The 20,916-nt window shown below is 47.3% G+C and overlaps 1 protein-coding gene across 1 annotated transcript; it reads left to right on the top strand.

Moving 5' to 3' along the window:
* The first annotated feature begins 204 nt into the window (after positions 1-204).
* On the top strand, positions 205-15,082 carry LOC122164764. Its single transcript, XM_042827017.1, has 7 exons — positions 205-278; positions 1,880-3,612; positions 8,597-8,771; positions 9,532-9,736; positions 10,148-10,770; positions 12,482-12,627; positions 13,426-15,082. Exons 2-7 carry the CDS (start codon positions 2,042-2,044, stop codon positions 14,219-14,221), a joined length of 3,516 nt encoding a protein of 1,171 aa, XP_042682951.1. The 5' UTR covers positions 205-278; positions 1,880-2,041; the 3' UTR covers positions 14,222-15,082.
* The last annotated feature ends 5,834 nt before the right edge of the window (positions 15,083-20,916 follow it).

Here is a 20,916-nt window from a genome sequence, read left to right as displayed (position 1 = left end):
GGCAAAGACTGCTTTATTTTCAGCTCTCACTGCAGCAAGGATTGTTTTCTCTTTCGACTCAATCTGAAAGCAGAGTGCAGAAAGCACTCATCAACACCATCTCACAGGAGCCCCTACACAGCGACTGCCTCTCATGTCATCTCATTCTCTCTTTCTTAACAGATCATGTTATAACCTATGATCACAGAAAGTCCTGATCACGTTTCTCTGCTGTCACCTGTGGGCTCCTCCAGAGCCGTGAAGAAGGGGGAACTCCAGCCCCACCATGAGAAGACTGGGTGAGAAGTGCCTTTGACATCTTGGGGAACAGCCACACCTTAAGAGCTAGTTTTAATTTTTATTTTTAGTAGTTATGAAGGACTGTAATAATATTCTTCATTTCACAGTGATCCACGGGAGCAACTTTGTCTTCTTTCTCTGGGATGATGTTAGAGATAGTTTTATAAACAAGGGGAAAGTATGTCAGTTTGAACCACTCTCAATCAAGGCATGAATTAAGTTGCTAGGGTTAGTAAAATTGACTTCCAGGCAATAAACTGCCTCAGATGATTTAGTCTTCAGGGAGTAATGAGTCTGTACTTTCCCCGTCTGGTCAAGGTGCCTGTGCTGCTCTAGTAGTTGGCAGTGCGCAGAGAATCCAGCCTCATGACAGGCAAGCAGCCTGGGATGTAGCTTATATGATCCTATCTTGCTTTAGCAGAAGGCCTCTTTCTGGGTATTCTAGCTGGTAGCTTCTTGCTTAGCTTGTTACTAGAGACTATTGCCCCACCATCCCAGCTCTATGATGCCCTTATGAATCTCAAGCTAAGCTCATATCCCCTGCTTAATCTTATTTTTCTTTATGTATGACCCTTACCCTCTCATTCCCTCTGCCTCTGGTTGCCAATGGAGGGAACGGGTGGGTCTCAAGCAGACACTGATGTCTTATGTGACTGCTGTCAAGTACATGAAATCCAAATCCCTAAGAGAAATTAGATGTTTCTCCATTAGTTGCCCTTACCCTCTCATTCCCTCTGCCTCCGGTTGCCAATGGAGGGAATGGGTGGGTCTGATTTAGATCGCTCCTTCCATTTCCAAGGATGACTTAAATCTCAGGCTACATCCTGCTGCCTTTAACTGAAATTTTAAGTTTTCATTTTTTTGTATTGCTCTGAACATGTGATTTAATCAGTTATGTTCCCCGAGCTTACGATGCTGAACACAGGACGTAGGAACAATCTTGAAAACCACAATTTCTCTTTTTGAGCTGTAACTTGGGATGATCATTCAGGCCTGCTGCTGAGTGTTCCAGAGGGTACATTTGTGAGGCACCTCTATCTCTGCACTAGAAAGGCTTTGGAAAGACTTGCTTAACAGTCATTAACCTGTGAAGGGTAAATCAAGTCACCACCACTGAGTCTTCTTCTTCCACCTTGCTGCCTGGGCCTTCCTGCAAACCACACCATTATGCCATCCTTTCCCACCCCTTCCCTCTTGCTCAGCTCTCACATTTTTGTCTGCAACCCATTTGAGAAAATGAACTTGTGCTCCCTTGTAAATCTTCCACCTCCTTAGCGCTACTGTGCAAGTAAGCTAGGACTGCAACAAGCACTTCTAAGTATTCCTCACTAGAGATGAGTAGTGTTTTTGTGAGGGAGCTGCTGAGGGTAGCATAAACTTCTCCAAAATTAAAACAGGTAGTGTCAGGTCTCTGCTGGCTTGGCTAGAGGTGAAAAAAATTCCCTGCCCCAAGCCCTACAGTTCATCACCTAGTTATGCTGCTATTTCAACCCAAGCTGTTGGTGTTCAACTTCTGCATTCCCTAGAAGCAGGCCTGCTATTGCATCCTGCGAGCCATCACCAGGCTGCTTCAGTAACTCATCTTTCCTTCCATTCACAGGTCTTCTGCGCATGGCAACTCAACCCATGTGAGAGTCCACTTATGTGAGTACCCAGCAGCACACTTTGCTGTCTGTGGACATTGACTGCCATCTAAGAGACAACACAGCTCCCTCCTCTCCCCTTAGAAGCCACTGTATTAGAGCCTCCATGTGCATTTGCTATGACATACATCAATGTTGATGAGAGACAGGAACACTGCCGGGTGATCTTGAGCTGCCAAAATAATCAGCTCTGTGCGCAACATGGCTTAAAGGAGTTTTCAGTTAGCAGCATGCATCCACTAAAGAACTTAGACACTCCTATTTTTTCTGGGGACTTCCACACTCTACACTCTCGCCACACAGGCAAGGCGCTTTTGGCCAATCCTGTGGAGAAGCGGATGTATCGGAGCGTGGAGAACCTTCACTGGGCAACAGTTGCTGACTCTGGGCTGTATTCTCACTGCCGGAGCCTGGATAACGAGATCATCTTTCGCTATAGAGGCACCCGTCAGTGGTCAGAAGGCTGTGTGGATGTGGCCCCTGTACGGAGCACGTTGGACTCCTTGAGAAATCTTTCTATCCGTCCTAAACAGACATCACAGTCAGCACAGAATGTGCTCCTCCCTCCCTATGTCAAAGTGCCTCAGTGGCTCTTCCCTTCTGCAGAGGACAGAGCCCTACGCGAGGATGCCAAAAAAGAGCTGAAGGAGAAGCTGAGGCTGCACAGCAGTAAAGTGGCAGAGCCCAGCAAGCCAGTGCGTCCACAGGCAGTCCTGACTGACCTGGCAGCACAGGAGTTTTCTGAATGCCAGATGTGCCAGCAGTACAAGAATGGTTGTGCTGTCAGCTGCTGCACAGTTTTGGTGGAACATGCTGCCCTAAGACGTGGCCTCACAGGGAGACAGAGACTCTGTGTCGCACACAGGATCATCAGTCCAGAAGACATCAAACAGGAGGCTCAGAGGAGGCTTCGGCTCCACAGGCAGAATAGCTCCCCTAGCTTGCCCTTCCAGCATGCTGAGGAAAGCCATGAGATGGAGAAATCCAGAACTGCAGAATCCCTGGAACGACTCAGTGGGGAAATAGATGTCAAAGAAACACTGGGGCAGAGCAGGAAAAACCATTGCAAAGGGAGGCTGTACATACCCACCTTTGAGGAATTCAAGCAAATGATAAGTAAGGAGGCAAATTCATCTGCTGGCAGCAGTGAGACAACAAAGTGCTTGAGTGAGGGGCTGCTTACAAACCAGCTCTTGGATGAGAAGAGCAATAGGAACATCTGTCCAGAAGGTTTGGGAACCAAAGCTGTGAATGAAGCTGCCATCACAGCAGAGGATGATGATGATGTGTTCCAAGAAAACCACACCTCTGCTGGGTTTTCGCAATATCCACTCACGTGGGATGGCTTCAGGCTAAGCAGCTCTGAAGTTAAGGACAGAACTGTCCAGATCTCCAGCCTGGATATATCCCCAGTCCCCATTTGCTCTAGCCCTATTCCACGATCACCTTTGCAGGCAGTAGCAATACGCAGAGCTGGGCAGGAGATCTTCAGTGGTGAGCAGCAGAAAGGAGAGACGACACAATTAAATGATGTCCTCCACCTTGCAGGGCAGTCACTGGCTTCTGAAGCCCAGTCCTCTTGCTGTCCATCGCTGCTGTTAGAAGGCACAGACTTGTCAAGCTACGGAGCTAAGCTACAAAAAATGAAGGATGAATTCATAGGTTCAGCCCTGGAACTTATTAAGAAAAGGTAACATGCTCTGTGGTGTCACCTGAAAGTAGTTCCTTTGTTAGCTATCTGGTCTCTCTCCTGATATGTGCATTTAACTCCTGTAGCATAGATATGCTGCTGACAGAAACTTTTGTCTTGAGGTCTCAGTAGTGTGTTGATGTATCTTTAAGCCACTGAGCTTAAAATCCATCTTTGTTTGGGGGTAAGAATAAAAAAGAATTCATTTTGTGCACCTTAGTCCCTTAATCCTGTCCAGGCAGTTATTAGTAGTTTTGGTGCTCAATTTCCCACTCATTTTATTTCTGTAGTAAATCATTGACAGGCCTTTTTTTTTTTTTTTTTCTTCCCTGAAATATTTGTTAAAAGTATAGAACAACAGAGAGAGAAAAAACATTCACACAATCCCTTTGGAAAAAAAGATGTAAAGTCTGTCCTGTCATTGCAGAACATTAATTCAGGTAGTGTGATGTGCAACAAAAAGGGCTTTCACTTACTGTCTTTGTGTAGTGAACTGGCAAACAACTGAGAGTAGGATGACTTCTGTGAGTCTTTTACAACCCTCCAGAGATCAGCAGAGCCAGCAAGTGAAAGTACCTACTGTCCCTCTGCCAACACCAGCACTGTGAGCAAAATAATTGTGTAAAACCTTCCTCCTTCTCAGTTGCTTTATTCCTCTCTCTGGGTAAGATGCTCACAAGAACTGCTTTCTCTGTCCTGGTTTTGGACGCTGCAATCCTGCTACCTTCCTTCCTCCCAAAGAAATGGAAATTTTCCCGTGCAGGGCAAGTGGCACAGCAGGAATCAGCAAAGTTCTGGAAGTTAGGAACACCGGGCAGTGTCACTGTGAGTGCAGGCTGATGGGAAGAGAAGGAGTGCTGGTGGAGTGGCTTGTTTCATAAGTCTGGCTTCTGGACTGGCTTTGCCAAGAATTACATTTGACTGGCTTCCTGGCTGCTTCCAGCATCTGCAGATGCAGTGTTGAAATGCCTGGGCATCAGCCTTGAACACTGGATTTGTATCTGTGGAATGCTAGAGCTCTGAGACTGGACTCTTCAGTGTTAGAGATGATGGTGACTTCTGCACAGGAATGAGAGTCATCTGAAATAGCCTCTATGGAGCTGTAGCTGCTCCTGTAAACGGAACCAGAGTGATGAGCAGAGATACTTTGGCAACTCCGTAATCCAAAGCTTCCTTCAGCTGTCCAGCTTAGCCTTTGTGCTGGAGTATGAAAGCCTGATGAGGAAATAGACCAAAAAAAGCTGTGGTGTGCAACCATTTTCATTGAGTAGGCTATTTTTATCTTTGATGTGAAATGAAATACACAGAATGGCACAAGCTATGAGTAACAGCATAAGAACAGCTGTCTGGGCAGATCAAAGGTTGACTAAGTATCCAGAGCCTCAGGTGCATGCATAGCAAGGTATACAGGAACTGGGTAGTGCACGTGGCCTCTCTGCTTCCAAATACTTTCTGCTCAGGGCTCTTATGATTTCAGGGCAGTTTCTGTGCTTTTAATATCCTGGTAGCCTTTGTCTCTGTGAGCGTATTCAGTCTCCCTAGTTGGGTTTGTTAAAATACATGATATGATTTTGTAATCACCAGAATGGGAATTCATCTGAAAATGTGAATGGCAGTATTAGAAAGATTGTTTCATGTCAGTGAACAACTCTGACCTGTTCATTTTAGATAGTAACAACAGTTAGTGGTAAAGGCTGTTATTTGTTCAGGATAGCAGGAGGGAACTCATCTGTTGGCATTGCCAAGGTAGTGTTTAGTGGGAAACACTAGTTTCCTTTGGCTGGAAAAGTCTCCATTTTCCATCATTTTCACCTGAGACTTAAAGAGCTGAATATTCGTTTATAACCTAAGCTGATTCTCACTGCAGAGGTAGGAGACTTCTTGTCCTTTGCGTCCTATATTGTGATGATTGGGCTACATTTTTTCCGAAGTCTTACATGAAAGATGCTGAAAGCTGGGGATTTGGTCCCATTTTCAGATATAGGGCTCAGCAAGCCTTTGACAGAGATGTTGTGATGGAACGTTACAGAATAAGACAGCTAAAATTCTTTTCTCTTTCTGATGGTTTTGTGATGGTTTTTCTCTTTCTGATGGTAAGTGCTACAGTTTTGCAGATCAGCTTTGTCTGGTAAGTGTCTGGTAAGTAAGTTCCTGTTAATTTATACATTTTTGTTAAAGACTCATTTAATTGGCTGAATGTTTTAGCAGAGAATGTTTGATTTTCAACTTAGGAATTGTAGCAGCTTTCATCCTTTCCTGGGTCACTGGATGCCTTTGACTTAGGTTGTAGTCCTAGATGGGAGGAGGTGTTGAGATCTAGGCAGAAATTCTGTAGGCATTTCTATAGATTGTCCACTTTCTGAACCTTGGAATAAGGATGTGCAAAAAGGAAACATGCCAGAGAGCCCAGAGGGTTCAATACAACGTGTATACAACTATTCTTAAGCTATTGCAAGGGACAGGAGGCAAAAAAGTTTCAGAATGCCAATTTCAGAGCCCTGGCAGCTAGATCCTCATGAGCCACGCCATCGTGCTTACAGCCATTGGTTAGCTGCACCTGGCTGAGCTCCCTCCCTCTCTTAGGAGGGCAGAGCACAAGGAAGGAACAGTACACAGGGAGCATGGTAAGGTGTTGGGAGAACATCGTGAAAGGAGAAAAAAATGAGAAGATTAACAATCCCAGGGGTGTAAAAGAAAGGATTCTCTAAACTCAGTTTACACCACTGTCCAGGTGATGTGAGCAGTGTGAAAAAGCAGCATGTTCAGCTCAGTCTTACAGCGTGAATCAGCAGAGATTATTGCAGTCTGTAAAGAGGAAAGCTGGCAGCAGTGATGGTCCAGCTGGGGAGGTACAGCTGCAGGAGGAAACGTACAGGAAAGGGATGGGAGGGCTGAGAGCAGGGATAGGAAAGAAGCAACATCTAGCTTGGGCTGCAGCTCACCAAACTGCTGTAAAAATTACAAAGGAAAGTGCAGCTTCTTCCTGAGAGCGCAGTGTAAATGGTTGAAGGTGTCACGATCAAGAGAAGATAATATTCCAGTTTTGCTACTAAGCTCAGATACACCCCGTTGCCTCTGCGTGCCTCAGCATACTCCTTTCCTTTTGTATATATAGCTATTCTGAGCAGGAACAAGTTTTGGAAACTTGTTTTTTGGCTGTGGCAGATCCTCATCAAGAGTTTCTTATACCCCCAACCTCTGACATCCCTCCTTCAGGTGTGCCCTGCTCAGCTCTTGGTATTTTACCCAAATCAGTGAAATATCATCGAGATGTTCTGGATGGGAATATGAGGTAGGATATATTTCAAACACAGGTGGTTTCAAAGAATTATTCTAGAATCCAGATCATGGCCACATACAGTGCTGAAGGAGTGATACTGCCACATGGCTGGGGACAGGAGAGAGGAAAGAGACAGGACCAGGCCAGTACCAGGGGACCACAGCACTACTGTGTGCCTGTAGTGTTCTAACACAGATACACAGACTGCTCCAGGGCAGTGTGGGTTTTGGCCTCTCCTTCCTACAGGCCAGGAGGGCCGAAATGGCACTTCCAAATCCACAGAGCAGGGCATTAGCACAGCAAAAGCAAAAGCCAGGAGTCTGCCGTTACACTGTGCCACTGCTGCACACCCACAGCTCAACTCTTTTTAATTTGGTAAATCTGGTGGTGTCAGCTGGGAGCTGGAAGCACTGATGGAGGAAGATGAACAAGCATCAGCTGCAAAGTTGCAGGCCAACTTTTTTGGCCTGACAACAAGAGCCAGTTTGTGTTCTGGGAGATTTGTTCCCTCTTCAGTGATTTCAGTATTGGCTGATGGTTTGTTGTCAGAGCCAACTGTCATTCATCGTAAAGAAAATGCCCATCTGTCTCATGTGTTTGCTTGTAGCTGGCAGTGTTGGAATTGTGCATTAGCAGTATGACCTACCAGCATCAGTTCACAAGTGAAGCATTTAAAAAGAAGCAGATTTTATCATAGAAGATGTTTGTTAAGCATAAAGTACATTCATAACCTTAAATATTTCCAGACACTGGCTTCCACTATGCACAAACATCCATATTCTGTCCTGACAACCCTTCTTAACAGAGTCCAAGCCCTAAGTAACCCCAAAATGAAAACAAAAAAAAAAATTATTCCAAGCAGGCTTCATTATGCATGCAAGAAAAGTGTCTTAGAGCCTGTTAAAAAAAAAAAGGTTACAGGTTGTGTCACAAACTGCAGCCTGTCAACTACTGTGTCAAGTCAGTGGTTTTGCACCAGGCCATGTCTGTATGGAGGGGTGTTATCTACAAGGAGAGGAGCGTGGGGTTGGAACAGGCTGCCTGTATCAGCCAGGCCCTTGTTACCAGCAGGCAGCTGTGACTAAGAGCGCCCCAGAATTGCCAAGTGAGACTCGCAGGCTGCCGGTTGTTTCAGGGCTCCTCAGAGCACCGAAGGTGCTGATCACGAGCTCCCTGAAAGCAGAGGGAATCTTTCCAGTGGTTTCTGTGAGTTTGGGATCATATGAGATGAAGAACAGAGGGAGAGCTCCTTTAATCCTTTAATCTCTTCAAAGTATTGTGACTTCTTGCAGTTGATTTTCTTCCACGTGAGCAATACAGCTTCTCTGTTGACAGCATCTTTTTAAATAGCTGGAAAAATGGATATAGCCTACTTAGAAGGAGGTTTTTCTGGTCCCAGTGGGTAAACCTCACGCTTTATGAACACAAAATAGTGCTGTGAACACCTGAGACTTGATATCCCAGGCTGATGCTGGTATGAGTGCAATTACCCATTTGCACTGCTATAACAGAGCTGTATTTAGAGCCCCTGAAACACAGACACAGAAATCTATGCCAACAAGACTAGATTCCTGCCTGAACTTTCCATGAACTGTTGTGGCTGGGCTGATCAGACTGTGGCTTTCTGCTCGGTCTCATCTGGGTCAGGAATGGCAGGTAAGTTGCAGGCGTGATGTTCATCTGAATTTGCTTCTTTCCCTGCAGCTGCAATGCTGAGACTGCTGCCAAGTCCCCCTCTGAGGGACAGTGTGATCTGAAGGAAGACGATCGCCCACCTCCAGAGGACAGCCAGCAAGCCACAGCAATGTCCATGGCAACAGAGAGCTGGGAGGATAAAACAAGCAATGAGAAATCGAGTGATACTCAACCTGCAGGGAATGTAAGGAAGAGGAATTCACCTCTCATTCTGTATGTTTGTTTTGGACTTTTTCTTGTCGGAAGTGCTGAAAGATCCCTTTGTTGCAGAAGCTGGGCAGCTTGGCATCTGAGATCATATCAACTCCCATGATCAATTTATCAGAAGGACTTCTAGTGCCTATTTTATTACACTTAAGGAAATGGGAGCCAGCTGTATGCCCTTGTCTATCTGCCTCTGAAGGGAGCTCAGCAATAATCCCCCTGTGGCTTTCACCATGCCGCCACCCCTTCATTGCTGCACTGCCCGGGAGATCAGCCAGGTCCTTCTCTTGTCCCCATTTGTCAATCCATTAATGTAGGTGAGGCTTAAAGGCCTGGGCCAGCAGCTCTGAAATATTCACAGATCTGACAGAAGCAAAGTTAGATCCCTGGAGGACTGGTGCAGTTGCCACTTTTAGAGCCTTAGCCAGGGCTATGTTGTTCACTTCTCCATGCTTATTCGACAGCTGTGGCCCAGCCACCACTGAGCCACTGTACTGACAGCTACAGAGCCACAGGGGAGAGGAGTTCTTGCTGTTGGAACCAAGCAAGACAGAGGGACCTGGGTTTTGTGATTATACAATCATAGAACATCCCAAACTGATTGTGTTGAAGAGCTGCATTTCAAACCACACTGCTAATGAATTGCCTTTTTCCTCCTTTGGCATCTGAAATCCAGTGGCTGCAAACCAGGCATTGCTTTGACCGCTGCCTTGCTCCAACCCCGTTTGCCTTTCTTGCAGACCTCCAGTCCCAGCTGCCGCCGATCCAGCTCTGACATCGTCCATGAGAGCACGGATGGTGCCAAGGCCCAGAGGGAGTGCCGACTGCGGCCGCATTTCAGTGACCCCATGCCAACAGACTCAGTGAAGAGGAAGCAGCTGGAGCTGAAGATTGCAGCGGCAGCACGGCAGCATGCACAGAAACGCCGGCAGGAGCGAGACTACGGTACACGCAGTCTGCACTCTGTGGTGGGCCAGATGCTCAGACCTGCTATTCTAGTGTAAATACGGTGCAACTCTACTGACCTGGGGGAGGGAAGCATTCCAGATTTAACCTTGATATGCAAGAAATCAGGATCTATCCTGCTGTGTCTCTGTCCCTGTCTGGCAGATGGCACTGGAGAGAGAGGCCAAACAAGTTCACAGGTAGAGGCAGTGCAGGGAAGACAGGCTTCACCTGGGAGCCAATTACTTCTGATCCCCACTCCCTAACTTTCCAGCAGCACAACAGGAGGGTAGACAGCCAACAGCTCTGCTTTCATCAGATCTCCCCACCGGGGTGGCTGTGCCAATTTGAGTTCCCCAGGTGAGCTCTGTTCAGCTGACAGTGCCTGTAATGATTTGTGTCTGTTCTCAGATCCAGTGGTAGCAAAAGCCAACCTTGGTCATGGCAGCAGCTTTGACGAGACTCGCCGTGCCCCACGTGGCTCCCTCCGTTCCAGACATCACTGGAGCAACATCAGCAGCCTGAGCACCGACAGTGGCATCGTGGGTGTGAACGATGTCCGTGATGACCTGGATCCCAGTGAGGCCACCCGGACCAAGTCTGCAGAGGTGGAGAGGGCAGACAGTGGCATTAGCCAGATGTCAGGCAGGAAGTGGAGGAACAGGGCATCCGAAACACTGAGCTCCCTGCAGGCCTGGGAAGCCCACCGGCCCTGTACCGACTGTGGAGAAAGGGACCTCCCAGTAGAGACAGATATGCAGAACTGCAATCAGAGGCGGGCTGACCTCTGTGAGAAGTGCCGCAAGCGCAGGACGGAGCGCAAGGAATCCGTGCTGGAGTTCGTCAACACGGAGGCCAGCTATGGGGAGGACCTGCGCATCATCAAAGAGGAGTTCTATCTCCCCATGCAGGCAGCTGGGCTGCTGAGTCAGGAGCAGCTCCTTGGCATCTTCAGCAATATTCAGGAGCTCATTGATCTCAATGAAAGCTTCCTGGAAATACTTCAGGAAGAGATCGATCAGGCCTTTGATCAGGTATGATGCCTGTGCGCTGAACTGGGCAGACAGGAATAGGTTTTGTGTTAGTGAGGCAGCACAGCTGGAGTAGGGGGACTGGGAGGTAGGATCATGGGTTCTGGTCATCTCCCTAGTCCGTTGCTCCCTCAGTTATTGTAAACCAGTGATTGCAGGAGATCTGTGCCAAATCACAGCTGCTGGCCTCACTGCTATGGTAATCATAGAATCATAGAATGGCCTGGGTTGAAAAGGACCACAATGATCATCGAGTTTCAACCCCCTGCTATGTGCAGGGTTGCCAACCACCAGACCGGGCTGCCCAGCAGGTCGTCAGCCATTTATCCCATTAAGGACCTAATTGCCCCATTACGATAGTTAGCTTTAAGCCAGATAGATTGAACACTTTTAAGAGTGTGACCACAGGGTCACAGAGCTCAGTTTGGTCTGGCCAGCATAAGAGGACCGAGCTTGCAGGCCATGTGCTCACCCAATCCTGAGCTGGTGTGAGGTTGCAGTTTATTGCAGCTTGCCTCTAGGCTGGTTGCAGGGCCAGACAGCACAGGCTGCTCCCTGCTCTGATAACAACTTGTACCTACTTACAGCTTTGCATACCAGTTGCTTCTACTGATTCACTCTGCTTTGCACAAAGAATTCTCCTATCCCATCAGTGTAGTGGGTAGAGGGCAGAGAAGTATAAATAAGTTGCTAGAAGAGCAGATGCTGTAGAGGACAAATAAACAGCTTCACACCATCCTTTCTTTGAGGAACCAAGCCCCACTCATTGCTTTGTCAGTTTCACCAGGACATTTGTTCTCTAGGAAACACATCCTTCTTCTCCTTCTCTGAAACCCTGCACATCAAACTGAGCGACGTGTCTCAGAAACTGACAGCCTCTCTCACGCACCTGGCACACTGTAGTCAGATATGCACTGCAGTTGTCCTCTGTGCATAATTTCTCGAGACAATGGCTTCTACAGAGCTGTGGATTTCCCTGTTTCTCCTCCATGTTGCCCTTTGCAGTTAGAGCTCAGTACTGCATCAAAAAGCTGCCAGCAGAGAATTGCTCCCTCTCTTGCTGCTGAAATGAGTAGTAATTGCAGAGCGTATCGGCATGCACCTAGACAAAGATAAAAGCATGTGGCACAAGATGCTTATATTTCTGATTAGTCTGGAAATCAAAGAGCAATTTACTATGAAATTTATTTTTCAATTAAGCATCAAAGTAGCCAGTAGGAGTGCAACTGATGGAGATCCTGCTTCCCAGCCAGCCCAGCTGCTCAGAGCAAATGCGGAAGTTGCTAACTGCCATGTCTGTTCCCTGAGTTACATGCCTCCCTGCCCATTTGAGCCTAAACTTTCTCTGTTAATTTATGCACTGCTGCATTTGTCTTATGGCAGACCTGCCAGCAAGAAGGCCCCTTAAAGCCCTCCTGACTAGAAGGCTGACTCTGGCCTTTAGGCCCTGGTCTGTTGAGCTGGCTGAGCCCACAGAGGCAGAGAAGACATTTCTTTACATGTAGAAGAGCACGCAGTTACAGCAGCTTCCCTTCACCTCCCCATGTGCCACTTGCTCTCCGACATGCAGGGACTGCCTTTCCTCCAACAGGGTGAGCCCAGTTGTTTGCTCACCAGATCCTACAGCAGGTTTGTAGTGATAGGACTGAATGCAGGCTCTGTGCTTGTGCTTCTCCTGAGCTAACCCAGCAGGGGCTGTATTGCATGCTTGCAGGGGGACGATGACCTGATGACCGTGTGCATCGGCGAAATATTTCTAGAGTTCGTCAACATGTTGCCAGCCTTTCAGACCTACTGTCTTCAGCAGTCCTCCTCTGTGAACATGCTCAATGCTCTGGAAAAGGAGAAAGAGTTGCTCAGGTGAGAAGAGGGCACCAGGCTGAGGGCAAAGCCTTTGTCAGCTCAACTAGATCAGAGTTTTGATGCTAATGTTCATTTGGGATAAACTGCAATGTCTTGGGGTGAGGAGCTTACTTTATGCTTCAGAATATGTTCAGTCCTCAGTATGCACAGTGAAGCAGCCTGTTGGTGTCCGTCTGTGTATGGTATTTTGTGGTACCAGTGTTTGCCCACTGACCACAGAGCTTAGCTTTCACTAACCAACACCCAGCTAAGAACATTCTCAGTCCCTGCACCAGAGCACCAGTGGTTTGGATTTCCACTGGGAAAAATCACTGAGTGAAGTATGCATGACTTGAATGTTTCCCATTTCTAGCCCCAGCCTGCGGGGTGAGTCATTTCTCTGTGTCCACTGCAACAGCTATAAAATGATGACAGAACCAAATTCTTGTTTAGAGAGCTTTGCAATCGAATGATGAAAGAACCTACAAATTTATGTAACCTGATATAAGCTGATGTATCTGCCTTGGGCCAATGTCAGTGTGTACCAGAGAAAGATCACACCCTCACTGTTTTACAGTGATTAACAGATGACTGCTAAGATACTACATTCTAGCATACCAGGCCCCTTGTCATAGTTCTGCAGCTGAGCGTGGCTGCAGGCATTTTTAATTTTTGAAAAGACAGAACTCACAAGGCTGCTAAAACCAGAGCAGCACTCAGCAGCTGTCAGCATCTCGCTGCTCCTTTGCATTTCGGATTGCAGCATCTGCTGACAAAACAGCCACCATTTCATTCCTTCTTCTTAAATCCCTGCAGAATATTCCTCAACGTGTCCCAGAATGACAACACAGCACTGCGACGGATGAACTTGAGGTCCTTTCTGATGGCCCCCTTGCAAAGGGTCACAAAGTACCCACTGCTGCTCAGCAGAATCATCAAGGCCACCACTGAGTACCACCCAGATCACAGCAGCCTGCGGGAGGCCAAGAGCCGCATCGAGTCCCACCTGGAGCACATCAACATGAAAACCAAGCAGGAAGGAAACACGTGGACCCTCCGCTCCTTTCGCCAAGACAGCAAGAAGAAGAGGGAAGTCATCAACATTGAAATGAGAGAAACTGCCCTCAAAACTGTGGGATGGCTGCGGGAGGAAACACGATTTGTCATGGAGGGGTCTCTGCAGCTGGCCCAGCCCCCTGACGGCCAGTGGGTAAAGAAAGGCAGTAAGACGCTGAAGTTTCAGAACATGCAGGTCCTCCTCCTGGTGAATATGAAACGTGTGTCTGAGTCCAGCCTGGAGTCAGCTGAGCCCGGGCCTGTGAAGGATGCCGTGCTGGTACTCATCAGGGACAAAAATAATGGGAAGTTCCATTTGCTCAGGGAGCCCTTGAGGCTGAGTAATTGCATTGTCTCCACTGATCCTGACTGTGACGACACTTTTGAACTCATTGAAATCAGGAGGGAGGCGTTTGTGTTCCGTGACAGCGACCGGGCACGGACTCACCACTGGTTCCGGCAGATCCGGCGGTACTCGCGGGAGTTGGGCTCCTGGAAGAAGCGTCGGAACGCACTGCCCAACATCATGATCAGCACGCCTCACACCAGGCCCTGAGACCCGTGTGGGCAGCACGCAGTGACACTGGGCTTGGCCAGAGCCACGTGCGAGGACCCTGAGAGCCTGGGTGGCTTGAATTTGCTCTGCTTCGTGGACAACACGGAAAGGAGTCTGATGCATGAACTGCTTACTGAGTGGCACCGGAACCAAGGTTACAGCCTGATCGTGGTCTCCAGCCTCAGGACTCAGAGCCTGTTTGTGGCTGATGTACATACACAGAGGGGCCTGCTGAGGAGCACACCTCTGGAGGAAAATAATGAGTTTAACTTGTTAATATTGCACTGTGGGAGAATGACGTATGATGCTTGCATTTGCATGAATTCTGTTGAAAGCCAGTCTTGATAACATGAGAGAGGTTTCTACCACTGACTATATTTCATTATAGGTAAAGTCAGGGTCAACATTCGGTGCAGTATTATGCAGAAGAGGAGGAAAGTCGGAGAAAATATTTTCCATTGCTACTCCTGAGGACTGTATTTCATTTTTCAATTGTATCTTCAGTCACAGTACTTGTTTTAAAAGGTCTTTCATATTTAATCCGAGTCAAGTAGGAGTCAATTTACTCTGATCCAGCTGCATGCCCACAGCACATGAAAAAGGTCAGATGATAAAAGGGGTTCTTGCTCTCTCCCGTGTGCACCCCAAATACATGTAAAGAGCGTTGGAAGAGCAGTATCCCCCCAGTGGAAGTCTGTATTTAAAGGACTCAGAGACTGAGACGTTACAGTGCATCTCAAATATTTCAGAACTGTATGTAAATATGGCTCTGCTACCACTAATAGTGAACTTAAAATGCAATTATTTAAATGATGTAATCTAGTGTATTTCAAAATTTAACTGAAAGGAACACTTTACATCATCCTGTAGAGAAAACATAAAAGGTTTTAATAATTAATTATGTTTCAATGACTTTAGGTGGGTATTTTTAAAAAGAAATGTTTGGGTTTTCTGGAGTAGACATTTCATTTGATGTGAGTGGCATTTGAGTGAACGATTGCCTGTGTCTCCTGAACGGAATTCAGGGGTAGTCCTAATGGGACTGGGAGAACAGTGCAGCCCTGCTGCCCTAAGAAACGATAACTGGCACAAAACCTTGTGCCTGGGCAGGTCAGGCCCCAGTATGTGAGAAATGAGAGCTGAAACTGGGACCACAAAGCTCCCCTGTAAGGTCCAGCCTCTCTCAGTTCCTCGGCAGAGAAATTACTTGAAGAGGAACAATGGTAAAAGGCAAAAAGGCCCTAACCTTTTCAGCCTGACATTACCACTGACTGTGGCCCTACGATTACACCGTCAGCAAAATGTCACGCTGTGACTAACACGACAAAGGCCATGTTACAGCCCGAGAGGATAAATTAAAGGAGCTTGAATTTTGGTTGGTGAATCTCAGAGAACAGTCCTTAAACGTTCATTCAGATCCCCAAGGTAAGGACAAAGCCAGTCAGCATTATTCGCCATCAACACGATACTTCATATTTGTGTATCTCTCCAGAGATCAGCATCAGCTAGCCCACAGACAAAGGCAGACAGGGCTGTCTCTGCAAGGGTGGGTAGGCTCTGACCCTGTAAGGTCCCCACTGACCCAACCCTTAAGTAGGCCTCCACAGTGTATCCAGGTTTGTCCCTCCTCTGCAGCTGCTGGGGCTCCTTGTTCTGCTCTGGGTGCTGAAAAAGACACCAGCAGTGAAACATGCTTGTTGGCTGCATTTTTTCTTTAGCGCTTTGTTTTGTCCATGAGAAAATAGGAGTATTTGCATCCTCTGGAGACACTGCAAACATGTATCCAAGATGAGGGTGGCAGCAGGCTGCAGTGAGCCATAGCTGGCAAAATGCCTGTCAGGGCAGCAGCACAAGTGAGCTGGCATTCCCTCCAGCTATTTCTAGCTGTTAGACAACAAATTGTTTGTTCCCCAAAACATGCACTGAGCAGCCAGTGAATAGCATGAGGCATTTATTTTAATTTGTTGTTTGTTTTTCAAATAAATTGACACAGAAGCAGAGCAGCTGCTGGATGAAGACTTCTGCGATGCTCTCATGACAGATCCTCATCGAACCGCCTTTGAGCCTCATTCTCATACCATGCAAAAAACAACAGCTTGTTGCACCTTCATTCTCCCTTCCACGATCAGAGCAACGCAGCGTCCTTCTCTTCATTACCTCCCGTGGCAGTTGTGTTAAGAGAAGACAGAAGGGCAGTAAGTGTAATATATTATCCAAATGGCAAGTGGCTTTCACAGCCACACAGACCTGCTGCTGTGTCCTGAGATGCCAATTACTTCCCAGTGTTTTTCCAGTTCACTCCAATTCACACTCAAAACCAGAGGTGAACTGTTGGTGCAGTCATGTATTTAAATCAAGCTATCGCTGGTCCCCTTGGCTGCTCCAAAAGATTAGGGAACAGTAAGGAAATGGAAAAGGTCTAACTTTCACTATCAATGTTGCATCTGGATGATCATTCTGTTTTTCAGGTTCTGGGTTCTTCTAAGTATGATAGGAAATAGGCAGTATTTGCAGCAGCCTGCCTGGCTATTTCCTCTGCACCAGGCACACTCTCCAAAGAAAGCCCATAAATAATTGCCATGTGTTGTTACAAACAGAACGTGTACTTGGTGCTGGAGCCCTGTCCTAAAACAAGGGAACAGTACAAGCTCTTGAGTCTGGGACATCTGCTACGGTTAGGGACAGACTGATTGTGGAACATGCCCCACTAGACAGCTGTGTTTTGAATGTTATCTTTTATGTATCCAGTGTGTGCTCAGCTGCTTGCCTGCTTTTAAATTACAGGTGTTGAAGGGAGCACAGCACTGAGCGGTCTCTTCGGCCCTGCGAACACTCTTGCTGTGGGGTGAGCTTGCACAGGAAGGGTGAGCAGTGCCAGCACATTAACAAGGCAGTAAGTTTCCATAATCCTCAAGTACCTTTCTGAACCTGGATGGTCTCTCTCCTGGGAAGCTGCAGGTCTTTCAGTATCACATGCACACATCTTCCTGGGCAGCCCTAGAGATCAGCCGTGCGGTGTTTTTCCATTAACCTGACAAAATGCTGTCATAACACATGGTACTTGGGAGCAGGCTACAAGCCAAGGAAGTCATTATTTGTTCCAAACTGGCCTCCTTAAGGCTGTACAATACTTTTATGCCTCTCAGAATTCATGACTGACAAAACTAAGATTACTTTTCAAGACTCCTTCCATCTGATCTCGTTGGTGTAAGGAGGACACAAGGGAGAGAGATCCTTCTGGGATAAAGGGGAAAAAAAAGAAGAAAGTTAGATTACTCCCTTAATTCATCACAACTCATAAAGAACCATTAGCAGGAATTTAGTATGAATCTTACTTGTAACTTATCAGGAAAAAAAAGGGGGGGAAGAAATTGTCAGTCTGTATCATCATTTGAGATCAAAAGGCGCCCAGAAAGACAGTGCTTGATTAAGATTTCCCCGTGAGATCAGGACCCAAAGAAGGAGAGAAAATCCACTTCAGGAGTAAGCATGCTGGTGGGAAAGCCTGGGGAAAAAAGAACGACAAACATGAGGAGAAAAGAGTAACAGCTTTAGAAAGCAGAGACTTCTGCTTTAGAGAAAGATCTGTCTTTTAGGCTGCAGGAACTGGTGAACCTCATTCTGTCCCCACCATCCTCAGGGGGACAAGGATTCACATCTTCTGGCATCATGTCACAGACACCTTTTCAAAGTTTATGGACAAAGCATCTTTTTGGGATGTCAGTTTTGCTTCCTCAGTACATGTGCTGAGGATCTTACATTTTCCCCAACAGAAGCAGTTTGGACGTTTGTATACCCATAGTGTGAATGTGCAGCTGAACCAACGTTCAGACGAGAGCATGCTCCCCCTTCTTTCAAGCAAGGGCTTGTTTGGGACACTCACTGTCAGGCAGGGCAGTGCCCCAGCGAGGGCTGCCAGGAGCAAGCCAGAAGTGGCAGTGAACAAAGGAAGAAAAACCTGCCTGGAAATACGTATCTTCAGTAATTTATGCCTGGCCCACAGCAAGCGTACAGGAGATGCTGTGCCGTAAAGGACTGTTCCTTTCAGAGTCAGACAGTGACACCCCTTGAACTGAACAGGCAGGCAGCTCTCTGGACAGCCTCTACATTTTTACAGAGCTGCACCACATGACCGAACAGCAGAGAGCAGACAGTCCTTTGATGAGGGAGGATGGGCTGCCGATGAGCAGCCGAGGTCAGCAGCAGAGCCAGGAATCATCCATGTTTACTTTCTGCTCTTGTTAATTGCCTTGGTGTGTAATGACTTTACTGGCTGAAAAAGGGGAGTGAGGTTCTACAGCACTGAAGGCACTGCTTTGCAGTAAAAGAAGGCATGTTGTTTGCCCATAGAGAAAATCCTCAGCAGTTCCTAACCACTGGAAGCAGTTAATGACTGCAAGAAAATCAGGCAACTTAGCAGATAGCACTACAGCTCAGCAAACACTTAAATCAGGCACCACAGGGTGAGGAAGGAGCCTCCCTCTGTGTGCTGGCACATGGTGTGCAGCGCTGTGCAGTGAACCGGCCTTGGAGCAAGCACCTCTGAAAAGGATTGTTTCAGCTAGAGCGGTTCCTTAATCCAGTCCATTGCACAAAGACGTGTGCTGGCACCAGAAAAGGGCAGTCTGGAGGTGATGATGTGCCCTTCAACGACTGCCAGCTCAAAGAAGGTGCTGGGCTCAGGCTACAGTTTATCAATTCCAGCAGACAGAGCTGGTTAAACAACCACCCTGAAGTCTCCGCTGCATCCTGTGCTATGGTGCTGCTCACCCCTATTTCCTGAATGGTTTCAGGTCAGTACTTTCATTGATCTGCAGGGATTGAACAGGCAGTGCTATTAACAAATAACAGTTAATCAACTATTTGAGTGCCCTTTTTACTGAAGCAAAGAAGCAGCAGAGAAATGACGTCAAGATGGAGGAAAAAAACTGTAAGCAAACACAAAGACAATCCAAGAGAGTGCTCGCTGGAACACATTTCAGGCCAAAGTGGTTCAGAGAACAGCTGTGCTGGCTGTTGAGTCAGACTCTCTGGTGCTCCTGCACTGACTCACTGCCTCCCCTCCCAGCCCGCACACGCTGCAGGGTGTTCAGTACCAAGGAGGAGTTGGTTCAGAGTTCTGTTATGAGCCATCAAGCTTCTGCAGACTTCAGAGCTCTGCTTCTCCTTGGCATTCCTGCTCAGGAACATGATTTAGCAGAGGGTTGTGAGAGTTAGGGTTGTATGGTTAGGCTGTGGTTGGACTCGATGATCTTTAAGGTCTTTTCCAACATGAGTGATTCTGAGATTCCTCACTGACTCACCTACTCCATTACTGCTGGGAAAGGGGAGGGTCAGAGAGGAGAGACCTCCAACTCCATTCTGAGTCTTCCCTTCTTTCCTCTGCTCCCGGCTGTGGGACATAAGTACAGCTTATTTAGCACCAGCATTAAATGCAGATTCACCATCCAGGCCAGGAGATCCTACGAGCTATCTGTCCAGAGGAAGCTGCAGAAAGATGTGTGTAGCCATCTTTTCCTGCTGCTGCTTAGAGAAAACGTTTGCTGTTTGTTTCTTTTTCCCTTCCCCAGACCCAGTTTGGGAAGTGCACTATGCAGACTGCCTCTTGCAAGTAATGCTTTTCCAGAGGAAGTTGCTAAGCTCTCACAGAACCTAGGGACAGGAAAGAACAAGGGTTTGCTAAACCCGAGGGGGAGGTGACGCTGCAGTGTCAGGCACTTGCTCTTCATACAGAACAAAACAATGCCACGACTTGCAGACTTTAGAAGCCCTGAGACTTGCTCTTCCAGTTGTCCCTCTCACAGCTCCTGCATGTCTGCACGTGTGGCACAACACTGCTGTCTCACCAGCTGCAGAAAGCCACAGGAGATGCAGAAGCTGGTGGATCTGGCATCTACTGAGAAACTGTGTAAGTATATATGGGATTCCACATCAGGAAGCAGAGCTGTTCCGTGACCAAGTTCCATCCAGAGCTGCTGGGACACTAAGCCAGCACAAAGCCTTAACACATGTCCTGCAAGAAGAAACCCATCCTGCCAGGTGGCCTCACATCCCAAGCCCACATGCCAAGAACCCTCCAACCTGAGCAGCACCAGCCTGATGCTCAGGAAGCCTCTAATTCCTCTGCTCCCACACATTTCCTGTGTAACCTTGGCCCCAGTCTCAGAGCCCAAGGGCGTTGTTTCATGAGCCTTTGCTTTTGATGGTAGAGCGGCTTAATTCCTTCCTTCCTCCCACCTCCACAGGGTTGAAGTGAGAAAGAAGTGAGAACAAAAACACGCTTTTAAAGCTGGACTCAGTGCCAAGGGCCCCAGGAAGTTATACCCTCATTTTCCTCAGCTGTGATAGGGGCACACTGCTATCTGGCTATGTTATGTGGCAGGATGAGGACAAATGTTAAATATTATGAGACACTCTGAAGATAAACCTTGCTGCATCTTGGACATGGCATTAATAGCCTCCTCCATATCTCTCTATTTTAACTTGTTTAACAAGTCAAAATTAGTTATTTTTTTTAAGTCTATCAAATCTGTGTGCAGCTTGACCAGCACTCTGCTTGCCACTTGTGACTGTGCTCCATTTAACAGCGTACACCCAAAGTGAGCCCACATGCAGATAAAGGCTGAACTACAATGTCAAGTTAAGCTCCCAGGAAGGAAAGACAGGAACACCAGATAATCAGACAACAGGCAGAG

Source organism: Centrocercus urophasianus, unplaced genomic scaffold (genome assembly GCF_019232065.1).
Source record: "Centrocercus urophasianus isolate 14NV4802_14NV808 unplaced genomic scaffold, USGS_Curo_1.0 seq_28, whole genome shotgun sequence".
Taxonomy (NCBI): Eukaryota; Metazoa; Chordata; class Aves; order Galliformes; family Phasianidae; genus Centrocercus; species Centrocercus urophasianus.
The sequence above is the reverse complement of the archived record's forward strand: the minus strand, read 5'-3'. Positions and strand labels throughout refer to the sequence as shown.